The following is a 27,974-nucleotide window of genomic DNA, read 5'->3' on the forward strand; positions in this document are numbered from 1 at the left end:
CGCTCAGTTCACACTTCAGGTACATGCCAGCTGTCTTCATGCCCAAATGCCCTGAGTTGCTGCCATGTGACTGACTGATTAGATATTTGTGATAACCACTGAACCACTGTACCTAAAAAGTAAGTACCTAAAAAGCGGCCTTTTAGGTACACCTGTTTTTGTTCACTTTGTTTTGCTTACATGTTACTTTTTTTGAACGTTCAACTTCTTTCTTTCTTTCTTCATCATCATTTTTTTCAGATATGAGATAAGATTAAAAAAGAGAGAGAATAATAAAAATAAACAAAATAAAATCAGGGCTGTAAACACTGGTAAACTGTGGAGACGTTTATAGGGGAGACTGGGGACAGCTGCAACGAGGGACGGTTACAACTGTCCCCGGGGTTGTGTCAACTACTTTTATTCAAAAAAAGAGAGCACCTGATATCAGATGTATTTATCTTTGGCTGTCAGACAAATGTGTTTCATCTATCAAAATGAGTTTGGTTTAGTCCAAACTGTCTGGGAATAACCTACAAGTCCAAACGTAGAATTTTAATGATGATAGCGATGACTTTGCAGCTTACTGACTTAGAAATTATTCACAAAGCAGGAACTCCAGCAACACTTGAGGGAAGATGAACAACTTTAATAATAGACCAACGCGTTTCGGCTTGTGGCCTTCATCAGGGTCATAGTAAAACATTTTAAAATTGCTTAAATACAAGACAGGAAACAGAAAAAAATTTCAAATTAACCAGTCAAAACTTCATAGATAGGTCAGCTGACATATAATAGGTAGGTATTGGTTAATTTGAAATTTTTTTCTGTTTCCTGTCTTGTATTTAAGCAATTTTAAAATGTTTTACTATGACCCTGATGAAGGCCACAAGCCGAAACGCGTTGGTCTATTATTAAAGTTGTTCATCTTCCCTCAAGTGTTGCTGGAGTTCCTGCTTTGTGGATTCTTTTATCCTCTCCATGCACCTTGGAAGCAGGTGAAGTTGTGCCAGGAAATTCTTTTTGCTGACTTAGAAATTATGACTATTCCACTGCTCAAAATAAAAGAAATAACATAAATAGCTGCAGAATTTCATTTTATTTTGCAATGTCATAGTACACTGTGACAAAAAGTGATGCAAATTAATGAAATACTAAAGTTGAAAATCTTAACTAACATAGCCTGCTTAGTTTTGTTGACCGCGGAACTATTTCTTTGGTTTGAGCTCCCTCTGGCGGTGAGAACAGAAACTGCAGCCACGGGGCGGCATTGAGTCAGCGGAAGTCAAAGTAACGGCGAGGGAGGAAAGAAGGGGGAGGCCCGGAAGTCGCCTGTCTGCCAGTGACAGCCCACATCAGAAAAAAGCACTGCAGAAATAATTTTTTTTAAAAGGATTTGCGCGCGAACGCTTCTGCTTTTCGGTTTAATATAAATCACCCGAATCGCCGCAGACATGTCGAAGAATACCGTGTCCGCCCGCTTCAGGCGAGTGGACGTGGACGAATACGACGAGAACAAGTTTGTGGACGAGGAGGACGGAGGAGAAAATCAGATGGGTCCTGACGAGGCAGAGGTGGACTCGCTCATCAGACAATATCCTTTACGAGATTAGCTAGCCCGCCCGTTAGCCTACACGGCGTGCTGAATGAAAGTGCCGCGGTGGCCTGTGCAGTGTGCCCGTAAGGCTCAGATTTATCCGCACACTTCACTTAGCTTTCGGGGATGCTAGCTGCATGGATGGGCGTTTAGCTAGCAGGCCAGTCACTGCCCCGACTTGCCTGACAGTCACATTCCAGGGATTGCGCTCCAAGATTGAACAAGCGGGCGTGCATCACTTTTACTGAGTTCACCCTCCTGCCCAGGTCTGCTTTCTCCCTGATGCTGCAAGTGCATTTTAGGGTGTGGTGAACCCGGCATCTCGCAGAGGGTCAAAAGAGCTTTGTAGGCCATATAGGGCTCGAAGGCGCTCCACTTCCCCATTGAGCAACTCCTCCCAGCGCGTGTTACAACAGAGAAAACTCAAAACATCAAAGCAAAACCCAGTCAAGCAATCTTGAGCAATCGCTGTATAACAGAGATTTGCCGGTACGGTAGCTCTTTATTTAGTCACGCGAGAAATCTCCCCGTCTGTGTCTGTAGGGATCAATATCCACATTCAAGTGAATGACTGGAACCTGAACAGCGTCACTGTGGAAGCACTCAGGCTTCAGTCACTTATTCGTACAAGTGCTGTTTCCCCTGTGCCTGAGCAGTTTTGCTACCATGGACTGCAATAAGGTCGAGCGTCTTTATGAAGCATACTTACGGCTGATTAGTGTAGAAAACCACCAATCAGGAGACTGAGCAATGCTGCAAACAGAATTATTTGGGGGGAAATGGAGCTGTGGAAGGTGTTTAATACATTTTTGATGATTAACAGAGCTGCGGGGCATGAATGCATTTGTATTATTCAGGCAGTGACCTGCTCATAAAGCTGATTTAACTGAAAGACTTTGTGCTTTTAAAATTGGACTGCACTGATTGTGCAGCTTGTTGTTCTTTATGAGAGACGAAGGCAAAGGCTAGTTTATAATTTTCTTTACATCCGTTGTGATGGAGGGTGAGTCTTTGCTGTGCTGCTTCCTTAACCTTTCCTGCACAGGAAATCTCACGGAGGCTTTACACGCAGTACTGAAGAACCCACCAATCAACACAAAGAACCAGAACGTCAAGGTGAGCTCGGTTTTCCTCGTCAGTAAAGCTTCGTGCGCCAGCACATTTTAATGCATCACTTTGAGAAACTTCAGATTCTTGATTTGTAGTATAGCAGTGATATTTGGTTCTTCTTAAGCTCTCCAAACTTAAACAATACAGCAGAAAGTAGCAGATCTTCAGCACCTTATAGCTGAGGTCCTTTCAGGGTGTGTGCAGCTCAAGGTCCAGCGGTCGATGATTTCACAGCCAGGTATACGAACTGACTGGAATGTGTAGCGACTCTGGCCTTCAGCCGTCTGCTCTCTCCTGGCCAGGACCGTGCGGAGGGTCTGGTGCTGAAGGTGCTCAGCTCCTTCAAGAGCGGTGACATCGAGAAAGGCGTGCAGTCTCTCGACAAAAACGGCGTGGACCTGCTGATGAAATACATCTACAAAGGCTTCGAGAGGCCGTCAGAGAACAGCAGCGCGGTCCTGCTGCAGTGGCACGAAAAGGTAAATATTCCCACCTCACTGTGGGATCTCCAGCGTCTTCTTGAGCCAAAACAATAGACAAGTTCAACTTTTCCACTTTGAAAACACCCAAAGGGTCAGATAACTGCGTTTCTCAGCTTCTAAATCAAACAGTTGTAGATGTTGTGCTTTAAACTTCATGTTCTTAATCTTCTTGGGTTAAAAACATACAGATTGGGTCATTATTCTGTCTGATACAGCAGGTTCATGTGCACATAAATTAGGGGTTAATAATTGGTCCAAGCCGTCCAAGTCATTGTCACACATGCGCTACAGCCTGGAAGTGGTGGCAATAATAATTTTGTTTATATCGCACGTTGCGTTACATTGAAACTCAGTGTTCAGAAGACAAACCTGCAGAGGTTTGCAATGCAGTGAAAGCAGCACAGAACTATCGAACAAATCGACAGCACTTAAGTGTAAGAAAACGATTTTAGTTGGTTTATTATGATCATCAAAAACAGTTTTTCTCTTTCTGTGTTCTCAGGCTCTGGCAGCTGGAGGAGTGGGAAGCATCGTCAGGGTGCTGACGGCGAGGAAGACGGTGTAGAAGACGAGCAGCTCGCTCCACATCCCTGACGGAGAGAGGGGGCGGTGCTCTGTTTATGTAACAGATGGCACAGGGACTAACAGGAAAACCAGATTTTTAACCCAATGAGATGTTTTCAAGCCAAGACTTTATTTCCTTTTTTTTTTTTAAAGTACAGTCTGGCTCGTATTAAGTTAAAAATGGGTTTTCCTGTGGAGTCCCTGCACGGTCATAGCTTAAATCGTACTCCTCACAGGGCGCTACAGATCATTTTGTACCCGTGTGTCTGTGCTGATTCCCCGACCTGTTAACCTTTATGTCGAGGTCATTCCTGTGCACTGTGCCCCCAGCGGTTCCCAACTTACAGAGGAAAATGTTAGTAAAACTGCTCATGATCGAATTGCATAAAGCAGGGCTGTTGGTCAAAACCAGTAGAAACCAGAGCGCTCCCTGCTGGTCAGAAAGGTCGGGTGGCACCGCTGCGCGCACACGTTCATAGGAACAAACATGTTTTTCCATCGTCCACCGAATGTTTCAGGGATTTTATCTGTGAGGAAACTCTGAGTGTTTGGTTTCCATCGTCAGAGACTTCCAGATGGAATAAAAGCCGGGCTCCGCCCCTCTCGCTGTAACACTTGAGCAGCGAGAGCTGCTTGAAAAGCACAGTCACGCACAGAGGGTGGTGGATTTGCACTGGAGGAGGGGCCGGGGGGATTCATCCATCTATCCCCTCGTGCTGCCCCAGTTAAGGGTTATACTACCCACGATGCATCTCCATCGCCACTCTTTATTAATCCCACTCTGCTTGTGACCCCTCTGCTACTGAACAGGGCACTGATGTGGCTCTGCTGGTACTGTTCATCGCAGCGTCTCTGGAAAACGCGCCACCCAGAGAACGTGCGCTCACACGGTTTTGTTTTTTTAAAAACTTTTTCACTATTTAACAGAAAAACATTAATCTAGGATCAAACATCTGCTTTGTTTTCTTATTGTTTTGAGTGACGTTATTTTCGCCTCCACTCACTCAGTTAAAAACACCGTTCGCAGGCCTGACACGCCGTTCGGTACGATGATGCGTTTTCTTCTTCTTCTTTTTTTGTGAACTGACGGGGAATTAATAGTTTAAAGAATAGATGATGTATTTTCAGTATTCACTTTAGCATTTCATACCTGACATTTGTTTTTCCAAGGTTTCAGGAATTTTGTCTGTGAGGAAACTGTTTGGTTTCCATCATCAGACTTCCTGATGGGATAAAAGCCGGGCTCCGCCCCTCTTGTTGTTTTTTTTCTATTTATCCTGAGGTTATCCTGAGAGTTTGTCTAATAATAATAATAAGACTTTTCCAACACATTTTACATAATTTTCATCCGCCTTATTGGGTAGATGACATGTTGCCAAATGTTTTATTTTCGCTTTCATGGAATAACGTTGCTTACATCTGGGATTTAGTTCGGAGCTCGTGTGTTTAGAGAGTAAGTGGTGGATTTTATTACATTTTATTTTGAAACCATGCAGTATATATGAGCATGAAAGAAACGCGTGTTGCGTGAGCTTTGCTCCGAGTGCAGACGTGATGATAGCTCCAGCGTTCGGTTCCTTTCTGCTCGTTTTCAAACACGGAGTTAAAGTTACTGATAGATTTTTATTTATTTGTTCATTTTTTAAAATATAAAACACAAGTCACTACAGTTGTGTTTTTTTTCATCACCGGTTGATATTTAGACATGGGTTGTCATGTTTGAATACTGTCATCAGTGACGATGCATCCGGACATCAGACACCTTCTTTAATGCAGTAATGACTAGATTTATGAGCTTCGTGTATTTCTAGTTGGCGATGCTCTTCTGGGTGAGAAGATGGAGCAACCAAACTGATGTACAAACTGCCTTATTCAAATGTTCCTTTTTTATGTTTGTGCTTTTGGAAGAAAAAAAAAACAAATTAAAATGTGTGAATGCTGAGTCTTAGCTGTGTCGTGATTATTTTGGATTGTGTCACAACTAAGCGCCAAAAGTTCAATTTTTGAGTCAAAGATAAAGACAACGGTTGAACCGTACAGGTACAGAAGTGAGCGCACAACGTCTGAGAGACACTTTGGAGTGACTGTACAACATGATAGATGCTGCTTTACAGCAGAATATAAACTTTATCACATTGTAACAGCCCAGAGTCAACAATTTAGCAACTGTATGATGATGTCATGTCAACCTGACATCAAAGTCCTGACAGGGACTAGAAAGAGAGCAGATTTCTCCTGTTTTGGCTTCCTGTTAAATCCAGAATTCAAAATCCTGCTCCTCACACACAAGGTCTTAAATAATCAGGCCCCATCTCATCTTAATGACCTTGTAGTACCATATCACCCTATTAGAGCACTTCGCTCTCACACTGCAGGCCTACTTGTTGTTCTTGAGTACCGTAACTGTCGGGCTATAAGCCACTACTTTTTGCACAAGCTTTGAACCCTGCGGCTTTTAGTCAGGTGCGGCTTTCCTATGGATTGTCCATGATTTTTGTGATATCGTAAGACGATTTGTTTTGTTTGTTCCGCTGTTGTACGGCACTACGTTGCCTGGCGGAAGGGCATGTGATCAGACACACAGTATCGGGGTTCAAGAGTGGTATGTTGGTCACATATCCATCCGCCAGGCAACATAGTGCCGTACAAGTAGCGCGAAAAACAAACTTCAAAGTAGCGCTACGCGCTCAGCGGGAGGCGTGGATGATGAGCGGCGATAAACTTGCGAAAAGCAAGTTATGCTCAACTCCACCGGTGGATTCTGACAGCGTGGAAAAGTGTGAAAACATCCACGATCACCAGCTGATTTCAAAGGGCTGGACTGTTGCATGATGGAGAGGAGGACACCGCCACGGCCCTTCAGAGGGTGTTCGACTCTGACACTGACAACGAGGATTTCTTTGGTTTTGAAAGTGACAACGAAGGAAAGAAGCTGAGAGTGGATGACGAAGCCATCCTGAACCTGTTCGTATCCGACACTGGAGAAGAGGACTTTGGTGGTTTTAGTGCGCAGGAAGATGGTGGTGAATGACTGACTTTTCTTCTTGTTAAAGCCGTGTCACTGCACCTGAGCCTAGAAGGTAGTCCGGATCTATTTTTCTGGTGTGCTGTAGGTTATTGTTATGTACTACATTTGTTACTCATTTATGAAGCACAGTACATGTTTCGTACTTGTAATTACCGCTACTTCTACATATACCTAAAAAGTTATGCAAATATGTACCCGTAACTTGTTTTTCAAAATATTAATAAAAGGGGTGTGTCTCCAAACAGCCATTTCTTTCCTGACAATTGGCTTTGTGCATATTCTCTTACATATGATAAGTCAACATTGGAACATCTGCGGCTTTTGGTCAGGTGCTGCTAATGTATGTACAAAACAGGATTTTCCCCTGATTTTAGCTTGTGCGGCTAATATTCAGGTGCGCTTTGTAGTCCGGGAAATACGGTATTTAAAAGTAGAATGGGAGGCAGAGCCTTCAGTTTTCAGGCCCCTCTTCTGTGGAACCAGCTTCCAGTTTGGATTCAGGAGACAGACACTATCTCTACTTTCAAGATTAGGCTTCAAACTTTTCTTTTTGCTAAAGCATATAGTTAGGGCTGGACCAGGTGACCCTGAATCCTCCCTTAGTTATGCTGCAATAGACGTAGGGTGCCGGGGATTCCCATGATGCATTGAGTTTTTCCTTTCCAGTCACCTTTCTCACTCACTATGTATTAACTATGGAAGCCCGTTTCCGCCACTAAAAAAAAAAAAAAAAAAAGCTAGTATCCATAACTCGAAATTTCGAGTTATTATCTCGAAATTTCGAGAAATATAACTCGAAATTTCGAGTTACTTTTCTCAAAATTTCGAGTTAGCTCTGCCAATCAAAAATATACGTGAATGAGGTCGCTTTCTTGTTACCCGGAAGCATATGGCGCAGGACCGCGCACTCAAAAACGGATCCCAACAAATTAAAGTATGTTTGCTGATAGTAACACCATGTGATTCAGCTAATAACACAGGGATTTCATCATTTGTGAAGCCAGGCTGAAAACACTCAGCAATCTGTGCATTCACGACTGGATGTAATACCGGTAGCTTAGCTGTAGCATTTGTAGCTGAGGGCTTCAGCTTCCGGGTAACATGGAAATGACGTCATTCACATAGATTACTGATTGGCAGCGCTAACTCGAAATTTCGAGTTGCTTTTCTCAAACTTTCGAGAAAATAACTCGAAATTTTGAGTTATGGATCCTTTTTTTTTTTTTTTTTTTTAGTGGCGGAAACGGGCTTCCATAATTAACAGACCTCTCTGCATTGAATCATATCTGTTATTAACCTCTGTCTCTCTTCCACAGCATGTCTTTATCCTGTCTTCCTTCTCTCACCCCAACCAATCACAGCAGATGGCCCCGCCCCTCCCTGAGCCTGGTTCTGCTGGAGGTTTCTTCCTGTTAAAAGGGAGTTTTTCCTTCCCACTGTCGCCAAAGTGCTGCTCACAGGGGGTCATATGATTGTTGGGTTTTTCTCTGCATCTACTGTACAATATAAAGCGCCTTGAGGTGACTTTTTTTGTGATTTGGTGCTATATAAATAAAATTGAACCAAAACCTCTGTGGAAGATTTCCAGGGCACTCCTGAATCTGTGCCTTGAAGAATTCAGACAGTTATGAAAGCAAAAGCAGGTCCAACCTATTATCAACAAGGTGTGGGTGTATAATCAACAACAGCATAGCTTCAAAATGATTTACACTATCAAACATTTGTAAATGTAATAATTCGGATGTAATAATTACTTTTATTTGATATTGCACATGATTATCATTAATCTTCTTTAACTGATAAGGATACGAAGAATCTAAAGACTTCACGGCAGACGGAGAAAACTTATCTCTGAATGGCCTTCGAGTGTATCTGATCAGAAGCTTTGCGTACGGCGCTCGGGTCCACGTGTGGCACGCTCCGTCAAGATCGGGGATGTTTTGTGCAGCAGTGCTGTGCACGCATATATAATTTGTAAAATCAGCGTTTATCTATTCATATTCGATTTTTATTACAAAACGGATACGGTACGTACAAGTGTGGCATTACATTATGAGAAAAACATATGTACAAATCGTAAAAAAATACATCTTGGCACCAGCTGTTGGGTGGATCATCGCGCTGGTGACGTGAGTTTCTGCCTGAGGCGTTCGTGCGCCAGTACCTGAGCACCAAACCCGAACAGTGACGCCTCCGCTTTGGCAACTGATGGCGCAAAAGTGGGACCCGTCTTCCATTTTTCGTGTTCGAGCCCTCCCCAAAGAAGTTAATAATAGGTTGATGTAAATGAAAGAGAAGCTAGTATGTTGTACTCTCTGAACCGGTGGCGTTTCGGTTTGGAAGAGTCGAATCTAACGTGTCTTATAAATAAGTCTGAAGAGTCAGGAGATGACTGACTGAGAGGTTTGGGAGGTTTCCAGGGATTAGAGCTGATAAATAGTTGGTAAGTTTCCTCATGTAAACATCAGGCGTCCTACTTCCTTACACCTTCGGGGCCGTATGCACCCGCTGGCCTCTGTCACACACTCGATAATCTTTTTCCAGTCTGTTTACTGATGCGGTCGCATCCACTAACTCTCACCATGCCACTTTTTGCGGCACTGCACTCAGAGGACGCAGCCACTCGGGTCATTTAAAGTGTTTTCAGTAGGGGTAGGCAGAGACAGCGATGTAGACGATGAAGGTCGTCTGGTACTCGATGCCTCCGTCTTCACTGTAGGACAGGGCTCGGACCTTCATGCGGTACGTGTGGGGCTCTCGTAGCGGCCGCGTGGTGAACAGCACTCCCTTTAGGTTCTCATCTCGCAGAGCAAACGGCAACGCGAAATCCTCATCCACCACCAGGAAGGAGGTCCTGGGGTGCATCACTCCATCCTGTGTGTAGGCCACCAGCCTGATGAGGTCCTGGTTGGCTGCGATGCCAAAGGGAAGCGACAGCAGCTTGTACTCCAAGGCGTACGGGCTCAGTGCGCACTCCAGGTCATTTGGCTGGCAGTTTCTCAGACAGAACCTACAAAAAGAAAAAAGTTAATTTTGGTTGAATATGGTGCTGGTGGGCCCAGGAGGCAGAAAACAAAGGTTTGGTGTAAAGGCGATGTGAGAAGCCCAAAGAAGAAGAAGGTTTTACACAGAAATCTGCTACAATTTGAAGAGAAAACAACCCGCCCCCGTACTTATATCTGTAGGATATGATAAAATATGATCACTTTGTCTCAAAGTTCAGGATGATCAGGTTTCATGTATGTGTGCAGGTTTACCCTGTGACCGGGTCCCTCTGGTAGTTTGGGGGACAGGGGGTGTCAATACACTGGTAGCTTCCTCTCGTGTTGAAGCACATTCGATTCACTCCACACTGGATGTTCTGTTCCAGGCACTCGTCTGTGTCTGCGGCAGATACAGCAAACAGCTACAGTAAGCACAGGTCACACCTCGCTTGAGGGTAAATTGCATGAGTTCCAGTGAACAGGTGGATTGCCGGGTAGCCAAAGCGAGCACACCGAGGTTCTCACCTTGACAAGTCTTGCCATTGGTCATGAGGCGGTAACCAGCAGGACAGAGACACCTGTAGCTTCCTGGTGTGTTCGTGCACTCGTGCTGACAGGTGTCCCTCACTTCACACTCGTTGATGTCTTTTCGATGTCACGCACACACAAAAACAGCCACAGAGGGATACACAGAACATCAGTTTTCCAGACCCCACTGCAAATTCTCAGGCAGTAATGAAATGCTGAACTTTCCTCTCCCTCATCTCAACCCTGCCTCTTCTCCATAGTTACCTAAGCAGCGGTGACCCCTGGGCTCAAAGCCCTGCTGACAAGCGAGGACGCCCTGATGTGAGGAATGCACACGCGTCTCCCTGCGGCTCCGACTCCTGTAGCGCCCCCACGCGGGGGCTGCGTAGGAGTGGTAGCTCTGGGAGGCCAAGTTGTGGTAGAGCATCTGGCTGGAGCCGCCGCCGGGGGCGGACTGAGACGTGCGGTAAGTGTACGAGTAACTTTCGTAGCTGGGCAGCCGCTCAAGCCCAGCGCAGGACTTGCCGTCCCCCAGCAGGTGGCGCCCCGGAGGGCAGGCGCACTTGAAGCTGCCGGGAGTGTTGATGCACTGGTGGGCGCAAGGCTGCGGGAGCCGCTCACATTCATTTACATCTGCCCTCGGCACAGAGAAAGACCAGCACCAAGAAAAGGTGGATAAAAGGTTGGAAATGATGCAGAAGTAAAGAAAAAAGAACAGAGTGATGAGGAGCACAGGAGGAGGTGCAGGCCATGAAAGAGGAGAAGGATGAGGGGAGAAAAGGGGATATGCAAGTTACCCCGCTGTATAACAATACATTTTCATGTCAGGGACACAGAAATGTATTGAAACTACAGGTTTAATTTGAATGAGAGAATCACTCCATCTCATAAATAACAAAATCATAATTTTCACATTTTATCTGAAGAAGTACATCAGATATGAATTATGTTAAAAAAACGTTCCCAGTTCATTCAGACTATCTGAATAAAGCAGACAGAGTGTTAATGTCCCAGCAGCATCAGGGTACATACGCCATCACAAAGCGACGCCAGGAAACAGCCAGACCCAAACATAAAGGTGCTGGAAACACTTTGATAGATCCGAACTGGAGGGAATGAAAAGGAGGAAGTGACAGACAGAGCTGTGAGGTGACGGTGCTGGTCTTTTTACAGTTGGTGTTTTATGTATTCCTTTCCCTCCTTCCTGTTTCCCTAACAGCTGTCTAACACCGTAGCATCATCTTGAGCTGGCAAAGCCTCTGATATCATGCAGCATTGTTTCTTGGCAAAAAGCAAGATATTTTTTTTGTTTGCGTTTAATAGAAAGAGTTAATCAGCTGTTCTCAGTGAAGCATCTGGTCATGTGAGCAAGCAGTGGCGCGATATGATGACAGCAGCTTTTTAGGCTTTCTGCAGAGTGAGTGAGTCAGCATCAGAAAGAAGAAAGTGCATTTCTTGAAGCAAGCAAGCTGATGGGAAACATAAGGAAAGAGCACTGCATTTTTATTTTACTGCTCAGGATGTTTCATGCTTGGCTAAGTAGCCCAAAGTAATCAGAATGACACAGCAGCAATGAGGGTTTGATGTTATACCGCACTGGATTCAATTCAAGGCAGAGACACGTACCGACGCAGGGCCGCCCTACTCCCTGGGATCTGTAACCACGGGGGCAGGTGCAGTGGTAGCTGCCTCTGGTGTTCTCGCAGATCTGGTTGTATCTGCACTGATGGGTACCGTCTCTGCACTCGTCAACGTCTGCAACAGGCCACAAGAGACTAACATGCATCATCTTATTAATCACAATATGCTAATCAAAAAAATGCAAGAAACACCTTTTAATTAGAGGCTGGCATCTAGTCGGTTAAACTTCTGGGCTATCGATGTGGTCAGTTACATAGCAGAGGGGGTTAATCAGTCTCAGCAGCTTTGGTCTTAATGAAATTAACAAGAGCTGCAAACAGGAACGGTTTCACACATGGAGGCCTCTGACTTTCCCCCCTCCTTATATTTCCTGACTGTTTTTCACTAGTTTTGCGTTTGGCTAGGGTCAGTGTCACTGCTGTTAGCGTGACGTGATACATGAACCCTGCAGAGGCTGCATTGTTGTCCGGCTCCTCCAGGACGACACAGAAGATACCAGAAGATTTACAGAGTCTCCCAGCTCAGTTTCAAGAGCATGGAGGAGAATCCAGGAGACACACAGTTACTCTGGGAGAGCTGGACAGGGCCGTAGAAGATCCTTAACCCATCAGCGGGACAGGAAGCTGCTACTTTGTGTGGAATTTTTTCATTTCCAGGCTTGAATTCAGCCCTCTACCTTGATCCTTCCACTCCTAACACATTACCCAGTCTGTATCGGTACAGATATGCTGCATGATTATTTCCCCCCACTGAGAATAGATGTGTTTCTCTACATTTTCTAAACAGCGTATTAGTAACTACTCTACAGTACTTCAGTAGCACTCACCCACACATGTTCCATTGCCACCCTTGGTCATACCACTGGGGCAGAGGTCAATACAGATGTAACCACCGCGAGTGTTTTTACACTGCTGATCAGAGCGGCAAACCCTCTGCCTGCACTCGTTGATATCTGCGGTGAACAGAGGAAAAAGGGAAGTTTGTGGCTCCAGGTTTAGTGATAAATTGTCTTATTTTACGTAGAACATCAATGGAGAGGAGCGCCTCTCTCACCTATGCAGCGCCTGTTCCTGAGATGAAATCCTGGCTCACAGGCGCAGCGGTAACTACCGACGGTATTCAAACAACGTTGATTACACGGATTTGACTCCAGGCACTCGTTCACATCTGAACAACACAAACATGTCCCACTATTATTAGAAAGTCAAATCGATTAAAAAGGAAAGGAATGCCCTTTACGTGTACAATCAAACCTGTACAGCTGTAGCCGTCAGCTGTTCTCCTGAAGCCACGCCCACAGCGCGTGACGCATCTGTAAGAGCCGATGGTATTCTCGCAGTCTTCTGCGTCGTGGCACACATTCCCACCTAGCGAACACTCGTCGACGTCTAGGAGAGAGGAGAGAAGAGGCTTAACGGTGATTTGCTGCCGCGTCGGGTCAGTAGGCGGCGGAGAGTTTTGTACCCTGACACGTCCTCCCGTCGGCTGAGATGGCGAGGCCTCGGGGACAGGAGCAGTAGTAGGTGCCCATCGTGTTGTGGCAGGCATGTGAACACGGATTCCCAACCTCACATTCATTCTCATCTGCAGCACAAAGATAAACACGAATACGAACAATCAGAAACGATCAGATGTTGTAATTATGAATCCATGAATACATCATTTTTAGGTGCAGTTTTTCGGGGTTTGGGGGTAAGTATACGTGTGTTGTGATTAGCATTACCTGCACAGTAAGGCCCGGCAGCCACCAAAGTGAAGCCACGAGGACACTGGTTACTGCGATCACCTGGAGTCACGTTAACAAACTTTAAATTTCGCTTATGTTTGGTGAAAGTGCAACAAAGTATTAGTCAATAGAAGTTGAAACATCTTTTGCGTTCACCTTTGGAGATACTAGCTTGTATGCTGTACTCCAACACCTCCTCCAGTGGGTGGTAGTGTGCACTGATGGCTGCGGCCCTCAGCGTTTCCACCAGGTAGGGCATCTTCCCCTTGGACGGGTCATAGGAGACAGTGTGGTTCCAGGTGTAGGGCACGCTTTCCTTGTCGATGCTGAACATGCGAGTGGACAGAGCGTAGAGCTGACCCGGTCCCGTCTGGATGTAGTCCTCTGTGTAGTCCTGGGAAAAAAACACAACAGAACATTGTGCATTTTTATTATTCAGTTTGGCGTCTGTCAGCTGGACCTTAATTTTAGTGTGTTTCCTTGCAATGTGTGACATTAGACTTTAAATTGTTTTTATTGGGTTAAACTGAGTTATTGTGCGTATATAAGAATCTATGAGGTATAAAAGACGGGGGACTTGATTTGTTTGTGGGAAGCTTAGAGATGACATATGGCTAAAAAAGAGAGAGAGAAACAAATAATGATAAATTGATGTTTTCTAAAATAGAGGCGTTCACTGTATTCGATTTCCAGTCTTTTCTATGGTTTAAATTTCCAGAAATGCAATAAAACCGTTTTGTAAATATACATGAACTGATGTGTTCTGGTTGTAAACAGGCTGATAAGCATATGCATATTTCTTTCAGTCCCTATATTAGTTTATTAGCTGGCTTCGTAATATTCCCATTGCCTATTTGTGTACCTTGATGCCGATGAGAGCATGTGAAGGCAGCTGCAGGATGTGTCCGCTCACAACGATGTCCAAAAGCAAAGCGCCATCAGAGTCCAGACCCCTGACGATGTGGGTCATCCTCAGGATCTCGCCTGCCAACACGCAGTCGCGTCACATATCTTTACATATTAACAGCTGTTTAAAGATTTCATGCCTCCGTGTTGAACCCATGAAATCCTACCTGTGGCAAACTCCACCTGCGTCTCCCGCCTGAAGATACCTCCTGTTAGCGTGTAGCCGTTGACCGCCTCTCCTACTTCATGCGCAGTGGTCCAGTAGACGGGGTTCAGGATGGAGATGAGCTTCCTCATTGCAGGACCTTGAATCAATTTAAAGGTCTTAGATTTATTAGGAGTTCAAGAAAACAGCTGACTTTTAGATGGAGGCAGGAATTAGAGAGCATCACACAACATCTAAAAGCAGAACAGTGATACAACCAACGAGCTAATGGAAAACTGACCTAACGTCCTCGGTACATTAGAGATTGTGGCTTTGATGATTCTGCTGCCAAAGCTGTCGGTGATGGTGGCATTGAGGATGGAGACGCCGAACTCGATATCGTTAATGTTCCCTATGATGCTTCCTCGGGCCTTCAGGGGCCCACCTGATCAAAAGAAACGTGTCTTTAAATGTAAATACAGCAAATGAACACAGAAGCTTTTTTTAAGAGATACGTTACCTGGGCAGGCCTGAGTGTTGCACCTGGACAGCTGAGTAGAGTCTCCTGGACACGGCCGACCACCGTCACTTGGAGACGGACCGTCACAGAGCCGAACACGTGTCCTCTGTCCTCCTCCGCAGGAAGAAGAACATTCTCCCCATGGCTGCCATGAACCCCAGGTACCATCAACTGCAAAATACAAACAGTACAGGTGTACACATCAACACACAAATCACGGCAATGGAGCAGTCGTAGGGGTAATTTAGTCTTACAAGGGAACCAATAACACGCCTGACCGTGCCGCAGGCTGACTCACCGGGGCACTTGACGGTGCTGCATCTTTGTATCTGTGTATCAGCACCTGCACAAGCTCTCCCACCGTAGGCGGGTCTGGGGTTGTCACAGGTCCTGTAGCGCCTCATCTGACCTCCGTTACATGTCTTGCTGCAGCTGCCCCAGCTGCTCCATGGACCCCAGTTACCACTGACTAACACACAGAAGTGCCAAATGACAGATTCACAAAAGAAAAGATGCAGAAATGAGCGTATCTAAGCAGTCAGTAGCAGTTCAGGTATCTCACTGGGGCAGGGGTCGCTGTTGCAGAAGTCGATTTGCACGTCGTTGCCCTCACACTGTCTGCCGCCGTGCTGAGGGGCGGGGCTGGCACAGAGGCGTGTCCTCTGTCTAGTACCCCCCCCCACAGGAAACACTGCAGGCTCCCCAGCTCACCCAGGACGACCACTTCCCATCCACTGGAGGACACAAAGTGTATAAAACTGAAATCTGCTTCGTTTAACGAATTCCTAAATCCAGGCCGGAGCGGAGATTTTTCTCGAAGCATAATCGCGTCCTTACCGGGACAAGGCTTCTCCTTGCACATTTGTGTTTGGGTGTCTGTGCCCACACACTGTGACCCATCGAACGCTGGAGGAGGGTTGTTGCAGAGACGGATCCTGGACTGCACGCCCCTACCGCAGGTCTCGCTGCATGGGCTCCACGGTAGCCAAGAACCCCAGTTACCTCCCACTATAAGAGCATAAACCTACAGTCCATCATACATATATGTATATATACACAGCAGAATAAAGCAACACAGTGCTGCTAGAAAAAACCCCCAACAGATCTGCAGTTTAACAACAGGAAAAATTCATGGAAATCAGAAAAGAAAGTTTAATTAAATTTGGAAATGACATAAAAAAACATTCATATTTGTTTCATGAATATTATTAGATCTGTTTGTCCACACAGGCTAGCCTGCTACGTGAAGTATAAGTAGAATTAGGCAACAAGTCAAGATGTGTGCAAACGCCCAAAGAGCTGGAGTTTCATCAAAAACTAGAATATTAAGATATTTATACTGTAGCAAACACCCTCAAATTAAAGTTCTCTTTAATGCCAGTGGTTCTCTTGTTTTTAACTGTGTGTGCCTGCGCATGCAAATGCATTTCCTCACCTGGACATGGCCTGACCCTGCACATGACCACGTCCACTGCCTTCCCCTCACACGGCCTGCCTCCATGCTGAGGCGGAGGACTGCTGCAGGTCCGGACCCTGGTTCTGTTGCCCTCACCACATGTACGTGAACACTCCTCCCAGAGAGACCATTCTGACCAGTTACCATCCACTGTGGAGGGACGAGAGATTTGGTACTGCATGTGACATTTGCACACGGTCTCCTTTGTGAACACTTGGTTCTAGGCCCTGTTTCAGTCTCACCTGGGCAGGGTTTCCCCTGACAGCTGCGCGTCTCTGTGTCTGATCCTGCACAGTGGCGGCCTCCGTTGGCAGGTAAAGGGTTGTTACACTGCCTGAGCCTCTTCTGGTTACCAACACCACATGACACACTGCAAGGACCCCACTCTGCCCACTCCGAGAAGCCGCCATGGACTGACAAGAACGTTAATTAACTTTGGCACTTGGCGTTAGGTCCCTTTAGACACCAAAATATTGAAAGCATGCATATGGACCGATTTTGCCATTTCTGACTGCAGATGTAAGAATAAACTAAAAACTGCTCACCCCGTATGGTAAGAGTGACCTTGACCAGCACTGATCCAAGCAGGTTTCTTGCCACGCATTCGTACTCAGCTGTGTCCTCCTTTTGCGCACTGATGATCCTGAGGGAGCCATTAGATAAGGCAGAGAAGCGGTTGTTGCCCAGAAGGGGGCGCCCCTGGCGAGACCACTCTATCATGGGCGTAGGCTCACCCTCCGCCTGACAGTTGAGCACAGCCGTGGTTCCGGCATCCAGCACCGTCTCCACGGGTTCTACAATGATTGCGGGTGCACCTGGAAGAGCAGCGTGCTTCTATCACATCTATCACTGCTACAAAAACGCTATAATTAAAAGTGCTGCATCCTGACACGGTTAAACACTCACTGTGTAAGGTAAGTGTGACACTTCTCTCCACCACACCGGCGTCATTTGTCGCCACACACATGTAGTTTCCCGCATCTTCACTCTGCCACACACATTGTAAATGAAATCACCGTGACCTTTTCCAAAGCTCACCTTTGTCTTACACAAAAGAGCTGTCTTCCTACCACTGTGCCATAGATGGCCAGGGAGCCGTTGTCCAGTTGACGGATTCGGTTGCTGATCTGGATGTTTATTCCATTTTTGCTCCACTGGATGGTTGGCAGCGGGTCTCCTCGAACCTCACAGTTCAGGATTGCATTCCCGCCCAGGGGTTCAATGCGGTTGGAGTGAAGGTCCCCATCGATGATCGGAGGCTCTGAAGAACAGGCAGATCAGGTCGAGTGTAGAGCAGCTTACAGAGATGCAACAGCATCAAAATAGTTCATGAAAACATGCTTTTACCTTTGACATAGACCAAGGCCAGCGACTTGATGGTTCCCACATCATTTTCTGCCACACAGGTGTAGGTGCCGGCATCGTCTTTGCTCACTCTCTCGATCACCAGCTCACTGTGACCGTTCGTTTGATCGTAGTGAACTGAAGCATCAATGGCAGAAAAGAAATAAAATGAAATGACAAAGATTAAGAAATAACGAAAGGAAACCTCTCCGTTTACAACGATTCATACCTGGGATGATGTTGTTATTAAAGGCCCAAGTGATTCTGGGTAGGGGGATGCCACTGACTCCACAGAACAGCGTGAGGCGCTCTCCTTTGTTCAGGGCCACATCCCCAAGAAGCTCAGTGAAGATGGGATGAGTATGAACCAACAGGGCGACGGTCCAACTGTCCTGCCCGACTGAATTAGTGGCAACGCAGGTGTAACTTCCTGCATCTTCAGGCTGGTTCACCAAAAGGCGGGGGCAGGGTGAAGGGAAAAAGAGCATATACGTCAAACTCGTGTGTTAAATATGATCAAAACAAAATACTATTCGGTGTTTCTATTTTTTACCTGAGCACTGTCAATAACCAGCTCACCAGATGGCAGGATCGTATACTCCCCCGCGCTTTCGCTGACAGGACTACCGTCCTTTTCCCAGGACAGTTTTGGCTGAGGGACGCCCTCTGCCAAACACACAAGCTGGACCTGACTGTTTTCCACCACCACGACCTCCTGCTCTCCGCCACGAATGAACGGAGGAACTGCAAGAGATTAGGATAAAACCAAGTCACCCATTTTTATCTTTGCTTTGCTATACACTCCCGATTAAAAGTTTAAAACCAGTTTAAGCGTCGTTTTCAGTAAATTGCACGCTCAAAAAATGTTTTATCTCACTCCCATTTCTTCTTGTTGCATGTTGAAGCTCCACTTGGAACCTTGTTAAAATCCAACCATGCAAAATAGGATTTTTTTGCCATTTTTCAAGTGGTCTTAAACTTTTGATTGCGACTGTATGTCTAGATTTGAGTATAAAATCTGAATGATGCTGTGTTGAAGAAGCAGAACTACTGGAACCATCCATGCATCACCCATCCATCTTTATAGAAAACTCCACAAATGTAGTGTGATGTGTCAAATCACGTCATTTCAATGACTGTATTGACTGGAACCTACTCTGCACAGTAAGGCTCATTTCCAAGCTGACAGTGCCCGCTGCATTGGCAGCAGTGCAAGTGTATCTCCCGGCATCGCTCGGCTGAATGAAGGCGATCTGCAGAGATCCTGAACTGAGGACCCTCAGGCGTACGGTTTCACTCAGCACGCGCCCGTCTTTGTGCCACGTGACCGAGGGGGGAGGGGAGCCGTCAGCTTGGCACCGCAGCGTCACGGAGGAGTCCACAGGTGCCAAATATTCCCGAGTGTCTGAGCTGATCACTGGAGGGACTTCAGGTGCAAGGAGAAATATGTGGGGTTAGTACATCAGTATATTTGTTGACATCGTGGGAAACCTGAATTTCAGTGACTTTGGGTGCATTTTGTACACAACTGGTATTATGGTCCTGAGGTTGAAATTTCAACATAAAAGTACCTACCTTGCACTCTGAGTCTGGTCTTGCCGAGCGCAGTGCCAGCAGGGTTTTGAGCCACACATATGTACATTCCAGAGTCTGATAGTGATGCCTTGGAGATCTGCAGACTTCCATTAGGGAGTATAGTGGACCTACCACCTAGCACGAAGCCAGAGCCAAAATTTCACGACCGATTGCTTACACCAACTGACAAAAACACAAAATTATTTACCTGTAGTGGGTATGTTGATGCCCTCCTTCTGCCAGGTAATGGTAGGTGTGGGTGAGCCTGTGGCTCTGCAGGGCAGACTTACGGGGTTATTCAGGATCACATCCAGTGCTGATGGATGGGACTCAATCACTGGAAGCTCTGAGGAGAAGGTTTGGAGAATAGTGATGATCAAGAACAAAAGAATAAACCTCCAAATAAAACAAAAAACAAGCCTCTCAATCAGAATCAAGAGCTCTAAAATAAAAATGATTTAAGCTGCGAACCCTGAAGAATTCGTTTTTTACCCTGGACTGTGAGCTGCACGTGGCGGTGGGTGGAGCCTGCAGCATTCTGAGCTGTACATGAGTAGCGTCCAGCATGAGCTAGCTCGGCTGAGGTGATCTCTATCGGACCTGAATGTAGGTCGACACAAACAGCAGATAAAATATTTAAAGACAGGCATCAAAATCCTCCTCGACATCTTATCTACAACTAAAAATACACACAAAGTAACCTGACATGTGCCCTTTAGGAGACTCGGGGGGGAAAAAGCGTCTGGACTTATTTAAGCTTCTGACCTTTTCTGTGCATCTTTGCTGACTTGAGGAAATAATCACATGTTTTAAGAGCTTTCTTTACATGCGTGTGTTCCTTTTGTTTCCCTTCTGGCTTAGAGGGAACATGTTCTGCCCGGTGATGTAGGATCCTGATCACTCCAAGTCTGTGTTCCAGAGGGTGGTGGGAGTCAAAGAGGAGGTACTGGTCCATGTGTGTGGGCTTCTGGTAAACTTCAATGTTGAAGTTTCCATTCCCTTCAAAGCCCACGGCACAGTCCAGGAATGGCAAACTGCCATCTTTGTGTCTTCACAGGTGAACTTTATGTTTTTATCCACTGAGCTGATGTGAGCAGTGAAGGATTCTACTTCCTGGATTTAGATTTTGACCCAGGTGTCATCAACATACCTGTATGGGAGGCTTTTTCCCCACTTCCTCCATGTTAGGTTTGGCTACAATAGGTGACACCAGGGAGCCCACTGCACAGCCATGTTTTTGTCTATGACTCATGTGATTAGGCAAAGGATCAATAGGGGGTCCAGGACCCTCCTGGGGACACTCCCTTTGGTCTTAAAATCTGGGACTCCACCAGTTGCTCTCAGAACTGAAGAAGGTGAAACGTCTTCAAGAAACTTAAAGTAGTCCAGACGCTTTTCTGTCCGAGCTCCTTAGACTACGATGACCTAGATGAGTGAGAACCTTCACCGACACTTTGGTTTGGTGAGTTCATCAGCAGTGAGTATATTTAAAACACACCTGTTGCCAGGATGCTATATCCCAGACCCTCTATGGGCAGCTTCATGCCAGCTTTGCTCCAGTGGATTGTGGGCTCCGGGATGCCAGACGCAGTGCACGGAATGACCACCGGGGACAGCCTGGTCACGACTAACTCTGTGAGTTCATCTGCTATTGACGGAGGAACTAGAGGAACAGATGCAATATGAAAATCCACAATGTAGAATAAACTCGTCACAGATGAACGATCCATTACTTATTAGAAAGAAAATTAACTTAATTAACACAAAACAAAAGGAATCTGTAAATAACTGTTGCGTTACCCACCGTTCACAGTCAGGTTGATGGATCTGGTGTCTTCACCTGCCTCATTAGAGGCAGCGCACTGGTACACAGCCGTGTCCTCCACTGTGGGCGCTATAACTACCAGTGAGCCCGATGACAGTAATCTGGAAAACGATTAAGAGATGGCGTTAGTATTTCTATACACTTAAAGTGAGACGGTTTTGTTTTTTTCTGAGACAAATTTGAATATATTTCACTAGGAAAGAGAAGGAGAAAACGCCGACCTGTATATGTTCTGGTTCTGGTCTGTGTTTATAAGTCGGCCATTTTTCCTCCAGCTGACAGTGGGTTTGGGTATGCCTGTAGCCTCACACGACAGAGTGGTCTGAACGTTGACTATAACTGTGACATCGGTGCGACCATCAGCGATGGAAGGAGGCACTAAAAGACAGGAAGCAGTAGTAAAGTAACTGTCATTTGAATACATTGTTGTGTTTTCTATGGTACATATTTACCACCGGTGTTGGGAAGGTTACTTTCAAAATGTATCCCACTACAGATTACAGATTACATGCCCCAACATGTATTTTGTAACGTATTCTGTTACGTTACTCAATGAGAGTAATGTATTCTGAATACTTTGGATTACTTAATATACTGTCAGGCTTTTTACAACTACATGAATGAACTATTGCTGTGTGATTTATTACTTTTACTGAAGGTTACTCTCCATACCAACACCAACTAGACTTTTAAATCTTAATATAAATGAGTAACAGCAGGTGGACATTAGGTAAGGCTGCACTTTTTGCAGCGATCTCAGATAGAAAACTATTCTGCATGAATAGAAAACAGGTCACTCTGCCTGTTGCCTTCATATTAAATCATTTTTGTGAATAATTTTTCTAAATATTTCTTTACGTCATTATGTGGCCGCAAGTCGAGGTGACATGGGCCGCGAGATTGAGACACAGACATGAGAGCCTCTTAATGCGCGTTTTGTTTGGTTTCCACCGGCGTGGACACCAAAAATCTAGAGTTCATAGCCTTAATTTCAACAAAGTAACTGTATTCTGAATACCGCTTAAAACGGTAACTGTAACAGAATACAGTTACTCGGCGGTACACGTATTCCGTTACTCCCCAACACTGTTTGCCACCCACCATATACTTGCAGATCCACTCTCTTGCGTTGAGTTCCAGCCTGATTGGTTGCCATACACAGGTAGCGACCGGTGTCTGTCACCTGAGTGGAGTTGATGCGCAAAGACCCATCCTCTGCAAACGTGTACCTGCACACGTGTTCACAACATGAGTGAAACACTGAATCTGCCAATGTGAAATATCTCTGTGAAGGTAGAAGAACTATGATAAAAGTTTGAGACGAGGAACCTACCTGGGATTGTTTCCTGCCAATATTGCTCCATGTTTCCTCCAGGTGACCTGAGGTGGTGGGACTCCACTCACTACACATTCAAGCACCGCTGGCTTGTTGACGTGCACCGACACCGACTGGGGTCCGTCCTTGATAACTGGGGCCACTGAAGGGACAGGTGTTATTGGTTTTTGAACTTTTATTTAACTCCATAACTAATAAAGGAGGAATTTATTTCTATAAATACATAAGCGTACCATTGACAGTCAGGTTAAACTTGCGTGTGGTCTGGCCAGCGATGTTACTAGCCACGCAGGTGTACTGAGCTCTGTCGCTGAGCTCTGCCATGTTGATCTGCAAGTAGCGGCCACCGGACAGAACACGCACACGAGCAGAGGCCTGCACAACGGGGCAGATAAGGTTATTTACCTCACCAGGTATCATCGTGTTGCTATTCTTCTTTTGTTTGACTTCTGACCTGCAGTTGTTGGCCATCTTTGAGCCAGGTCAGCGTTGGAGGTGGAACAGCATCAGACTTGCACTCTAAGGTCACCTGTCTGTTCTGCAGCACTGAAACATCCCGAGGTGTACTCTCTCCCACAATGTTAGGAGGAACTGAAAAGGCAGACAAAAGAGCTCAAAAGAGTTTGATTGATTGTCTGTAGCCCACGATCAATCAAACTGTGCACACATGTGCATGACAACGGGAAGCATTTCTAAGCAATTCAATAACTGCAACACTGTAACTTCCCTTTTGTATTTGTAATGGAACCAATTTAATTGAAATTTCCATAAATTTAAACAGTTTGCATATTGCAATTTGCGCTAAACGTCTATGTCACCCACCATGCACTCGAACTAGGAAGTCCTTGTCATCATCTCCCGCTGGACTGTTTGCTAAGCAGGTGTATCTGCCCGTGTCCTCCAGCTGAGCGTCAAAAGTGTGAGAACAGTGGAAAAAAAACACACAAAAACCATTCATGTACACTCTCTGGCCTCTTTTAGACACACCTGTTCAACTGGTATTTAATACAGATATCTAGTTAGCCGATCACATGGCTGCACAGTGCATTTAGCCGCAGTCAAGCTCAAACTGAGCATCAGATATGGGAATACTGGGATTTTTCCACACAACCATGTCTACGGTTTACAGAGAATGGTAAGAAAAAGAGAAAATATCCAGTGAGCATCGGGGCAAAGGAGAAGTGCCAGATTGTCAGGAGAGAGAACTACATCATGGATCATCTGACAAATGTGTAGCAACTGCACGACGCTATCATGTCAACATGGACCAAAATCTGAGGAATAATTCCATCACCTTGTTGAATTTATGAAGAATTATTAAGGCAGAAGGGATGCAAACATCTAGTTCTAGCAAGGTGTACTAATAAAGTTTCCAGTGAGTGTTTATATAAAAATCACACGATGCTGTATGAGCAACAAAATTTCACTTTAACAGTCCCGAGTCTCTGACCTGTGCTGAGGCCACACGGAGCACCTTTCCTCCCTGGAGGAGGCGCAGGCTGTCTGTCTGTGGGAGCGGGCGTCCATCCTTGAGCCAGGTCAGAGAGGGCGTAGGTATACCCGTGGCCTCACAGTGGAGCTCCAGGACATTATTAACCACCACAGACACTTCTGCAGGTACACCAGAGCCCTCGATGCGCGGAGGATCTTAGAAAGTACAAGTAACGTTTCTTTAGTCGCCCATGCATCAGCAGCTGAAGCTGGATAATGGAGAGCTACAGTCTGATTGCACTCACCCATAACTTTCAGGTTGAAGTGACGGCTCGCTTCACCAGCAGTGTTGTTAGCCACGCAGGTGTAGCGTCCCGTGTCGCCAACCTGAGCCCGTCTAATACGAAGGTTGGTGTTCGAGTTTAGGAGAACGACGTGGCGGTCGGGGACTAGAGTCGCTCCGTCTTTGAGCCAGGAAACGGTGGGCGTTGGGGTCCCATCAGCAATACACAGCAGAGAAGCCAAGTTTCCTGCGACCACAGTCACATCCTCTGTGCTCCCTGCTCCATCCAGACCGGGAGGGACTGAGGAGGGTAATTTAACAACTCGTTAGCCTTTGTTTCTCAGTTTGCCTGGAGGATATCTGAAAAGTATGAATAAACATGAAAGCTATACAACTCTAGAACATGCGGCCGCTTGCAGTTTCTTGCTGACGTAGCAAGTTTTCAGACTCACCGTGCACCTGCAGGTTATAATGTTTGTTGTCCACTCCTGCCCTGTTTGATGCAACGCAGGTATATCGTCCACCATCAGACACCTGGATGCGCGCCACCCTGACGGGAAATTTGTACGATGTGTAAATTTAAGATGTTTCCTATTTAAACCAATCCCCCATTTTTCAAACCTTTTCAATCTTCAATGACGACATTGTTTTGATGATTTGGAAGATTTTAAAGCCAGAGTCGAGATAAGAATGTTTCAGACTAATACATTTGCATATTTCAAAAGAAAGAAATTCATCCTCCGCGCACTGTCTGCTGACGTACCGAAGCACTTGCCCAGCAGAGAGGAGACGTATGTGTGAGGAGACTGGCAGAGGCAGGCCGTTCCTCAGCCAGTTTAGCTGAGGCAGGGGAGAGCCTGTTGCGACGCACTCGATGCTCACAGAACTGTCCAGAACTGCTGCGAGCTCCTCAACAGCCGCACTGTTGCCTACGATCACAGGCGGCGCTGGGAGACGGGAGGCAGGATCCGTTATATAAAAGAATATTTGCGCCAAAGATATGCGTTACGTTTGAATCCTGAGTTGAACCCACCATACACGTTCAGATTAAATATCCTGTCCTCTTCTCCTGCAGCGTTGGTGGCCACGCAGGTGTACTTGCCGCCGTCAGCAGTCTGAGCTCGTAGTACAGTGAGTTTGCTGCCATTTCCACTGATCCTGAGCATACATACATATATTTGTAAAATATATGTCTTGTATATGTATTTTGTGTGTATTGCACATTGTGCTATTCTTTACCTGAGCCCCTTGCTTCCCGTACTGTTGATGGCTTCCCCGTCCTTCAGCCACTGGATGGTCGGAGTTGGGGTTCCCTGAGCTTGACAGACCAACTGAATGGTTTGATTTAGCAGGACTCCCATCTCACTGGGTAGCTCCGATCCAGAGATACTGGGAGGAACTAAGAGCAAATTACCCGGGTTAGCATAGCTGTGTGTAACAAAGAGTGGGCAAATGTCATATTAAACCCAGTGGATTAAGAATGGGATGCTGCTCAAGGTCATATTGATAAAGGCAGATGAGCGAATATGTTTGGCAATATAGTGCATCTAGAAAGGCATTAGCAGGGTTTTAAAGATAAAGATGTCCATCTACCTTGTATGGTTAGGCGGTACCTCTTGTAGGCCTTGCCCTCCACGTTGGAGGCCACACATGTGTAAGTGGCGCTGTCAGAGAGCTGCGAGCGTGCGATCTGCAGTTTGCTGCCCCCTGAGAAGATGTGCATCTCCAAAGACTCTGAGCTCTCTAAAGGAAATATGAAGTTCGTGTGTTTTTTTAATAAAAAAAGGACAACATTAACAGATGAAAAACCTTTTTTGTGGTTCAGTTAAACCTGCACACAGGTTTACCTATGGTGCGCCCGTTTTTCAGCCAAGTGAGCGTGGGTGGAGGGATTCCACTCGCGTCACAGTTAAAGATGACCGGATTACTGATGGTTTCCACAACTGTCTCCTCTGCTGGGCCATCGATACTGGGAGGTACTGGAGAAAGAAGAAATTTAAAGACATATCTTTAATAATATTCTGCAGGTGGACACTGGTTGAAATAGGTTCCTGGTGCATTTTCAGATTTGTAAAAATGTAAATATTTAGGAAAGACTACCATAGATGTTCAAGTGGAAGTGCTTGTCCACTTGCCCGGCAACATTGGTGGCCATGCAAACGTACTGTCCTGTATCAGACACCTGAAAAATACAGACAGATGCAAAACACATAAAAAACATATAAATAGTTAATTCAACACTTTGGTTAGGTGCTTTTAATCCAGCAGAGGGACACGACACATCATCGCCGGTTTCCATTCGTCTCTCACCTCTGAACCTTTGATCTCGAGGATCTGTCCCTCAGCCAAAACGCGCAGGTTGGCTGATTCTGTCACCACTCTGCCGTTCTTATACCAAGTGATGACGGGAGGAGGCACAGCATTGGATTCACACTCCAGAGTTACAGATTTCCCAACAAGCACATTCACCACCACAGGAGAGTCCCCGCTATTGTCTCGGATGCTGGGAGGAACTGCGGGGGAGGAGGTAAATCAGCGTCAATTGAAGACAACACACGGAGCTACACTGTGCAATAAAACCATTGCAGAAACAATCTGACCGAAAACAGTGAGGTAGATGTGTTTGTGAGCCTCTCCTGCTGCGTTCAGGGCCACACAGCTGTACTTTCCTCCGTCGGACACTTTTGCTTTCAGGATTTGTAAAGTGCGTCCACCTGCAGGCACACGCAGACACAGAGAAACAGTGTTTTTCATGTACATTTTATCGTCTGCATAAAGGTATTTTTGATATCCTGAGTCTATAGGTGAAAGTAACTCCTTCACAGTACCCGGCATGATGAGTGCATTGGTGTTAGCTTGAATTGGGCCCCTGCCATTGAGCCAGCCCAGTGTTGGAGGAGGGAAGCCAGTAGCTTCACAGGAGAGAGCCACAAAGTTGTTCACAACCACCGTCACATTCTCAGAACTCGGGCCGATAATGGTGGGAGGCACTTAACGAAAAAAGACGAGGAACGTTCAATAAAGCAGGCAGGAGACAAAAATATTTAATTTGCTGTGATGAGGGAAAAGTATTTTACTACATTTGTTCATGTTGTGACCAGAGATGGGCAGAACATGAACAAATGTACTGTAATCCGATTACTTTTTTCAAGTAACGAGTAAAGTAAGGGATTACTATTGCAAAAACGGTAATTAGATTACCGTAACTTTCCCGTAGGAACGCTGCGTTACTGCGTTACTCAAACCGTGATTTTGTTGCGAGAATGTCTCATGACAGTGACGTAAGCGAGTGCGACGTTAGTGACAACAGCTGTGTGCAGATCAACAATGGATCATATATCGAGTGCGGGAGAGAGTGTGAGCGTGCAGCGTTTAAAGCGTGGAAGTACTGACCTTACTTTGAGTTTGATTCCATAAAAAGTGACAAAAACATTAGTGTCCTCTGTGCGTGGGAAGAAAACTTCTTTTTACAGCGAAAAAATCCCCTAAACTTCCGAGCAAGCACCGAGTAGCT

The 27,974-nt window shown here is 45.8% G+C and overlaps 2 protein-coding genes across 2 annotated transcripts in view; one reads left to right on the forward strand and one right to left on the reverse strand.

Annotated features, from left to right (window-relative positions):
* Positions 1 to 1,289: 1,289 nt before the first annotated feature.
* LOC120736055 (actin-related protein 2/3 complex subunit 5-like) lies at positions 1,290 to 5,674 on the forward strand. The gene is made up of 4 exons (XM_040035990.1): positions 1,290 to 1,573; positions 2,620 to 2,692; positions 2,989 to 3,165; positions 3,671 to 5,674. The coding sequence occupies exons 1-4, from the start codon at positions 1,434 to 1,436 to the stop codon at positions 3,731 to 3,733; spliced, it is 453 nt and encodes a 150-aa protein (XP_039891924.1). The 5' UTR covers positions 1,290 to 1,433; the 3' UTR covers positions 3,734 to 5,674.
* Positions 5,675 to 8,496: 2,822 nt separating this feature from the next.
* The window catches only part of hmcn1 (hemicentin 1), an 83,619-nt gene continuing 64,141 nt past the window's right edge, over positions 8,497 to 27,974 (reverse strand). Inside the window, 51 exon segments of the mRNA XM_040035235.1 lie at positions 8,497 to 9,770; positions 10,018 to 10,144; positions 10,270 to 10,389; positions 10,537 to 10,905; positions 11,899 to 12,027; positions 12,740 to 12,865; positions 12,967 to 13,080; positions 13,167 to 13,301; positions 13,378 to 13,497; positions 13,637 to 13,699; positions 13,796 to 14,033; positions 14,502 to 14,623; positions 14,713 to 14,850; positions 14,992 to 15,135; positions 15,211 to 15,381; positions 15,509 to 15,679; positions 15,773 to 15,890; positions 15,892 to 15,944; positions 16,048 to 16,218; positions 16,646 to 16,816; positions 16,909 to 17,079; positions 17,212 to 17,481; positions 17,573 to 17,654; positions 17,737 to 17,927; positions 18,014 to 18,148; positions 18,240 to 18,453; positions 18,564 to 18,754; positions 19,167 to 19,436; positions 19,586 to 19,720; positions 19,794 to 19,931; positions 20,078 to 20,185; positions 21,084 to 21,248; positions 21,390 to 21,511; positions 21,632 to 21,788; positions 22,512 to 22,639; positions 22,744 to 22,888; positions 22,980 to 23,121; positions 23,201 to 23,337; positions 23,569 to 23,650; positions 24,197 to 24,393; positions 24,483 to 24,761; positions 24,913 to 25,010; positions 25,224 to 25,407; positions 25,494 to 25,618; positions 25,700 to 25,859; positions 26,054 to 26,203; positions 26,308 to 26,439; positions 26,561 to 26,642; positions 26,771 to 26,973; positions 27,061 to 27,174; positions 27,289 to 27,450. Of these exon segments, the coding sequence (XP_039891169.1) occupies positions 9,404 to 9,770; positions 10,018 to 10,144; positions 10,270 to 10,389; positions 10,537 to 10,905; positions 11,899 to 12,027; positions 12,740 to 12,865; positions 12,967 to 13,080; positions 13,167 to 13,301; positions 13,378 to 13,497; positions 13,637 to 13,699; positions 13,796 to 14,033; positions 14,502 to 14,623; positions 14,713 to 14,850; positions 14,992 to 15,135; positions 15,211 to 15,381; positions 15,509 to 15,679; positions 15,773 to 15,890; positions 15,892 to 15,944; positions 16,048 to 16,218; positions 16,646 to 16,816; positions 16,909 to 17,079; positions 17,212 to 17,481; positions 17,573 to 17,654; positions 17,737 to 17,927; positions 18,014 to 18,148; positions 18,240 to 18,453; positions 18,564 to 18,754; positions 19,167 to 19,436; positions 19,586 to 19,720; positions 19,794 to 19,931; positions 20,078 to 20,185; positions 21,084 to 21,248; positions 21,390 to 21,511; positions 21,632 to 21,788; positions 22,512 to 22,639; positions 22,744 to 22,888; positions 22,980 to 23,121; positions 23,201 to 23,337; positions 23,569 to 23,650; positions 24,197 to 24,393; positions 24,483 to 24,761; positions 24,913 to 25,010; positions 25,224 to 25,407; positions 25,494 to 25,618; positions 25,700 to 25,859; positions 26,054 to 26,203; positions 26,308 to 26,439; positions 26,561 to 26,642; positions 26,771 to 26,973; positions 27,061 to 27,174; positions 27,289 to 27,450 (8,036 nt within the window). The 3' untranslated portion in view covers positions 8,497 to 9,403.

The sequence above is a fragment of the Simochromis diagramma genome, unplaced genomic scaffold (genome assembly GCF_900408965.1).
Source record: "Simochromis diagramma unplaced genomic scaffold, fSimDia1.1 OVJJ01000816.1, whole genome shotgun sequence".
NCBI classification, from domain to species: Eukaryota; Metazoa; Chordata; class Actinopteri; order Cichliformes; family Cichlidae; genus Simochromis; species Simochromis diagramma.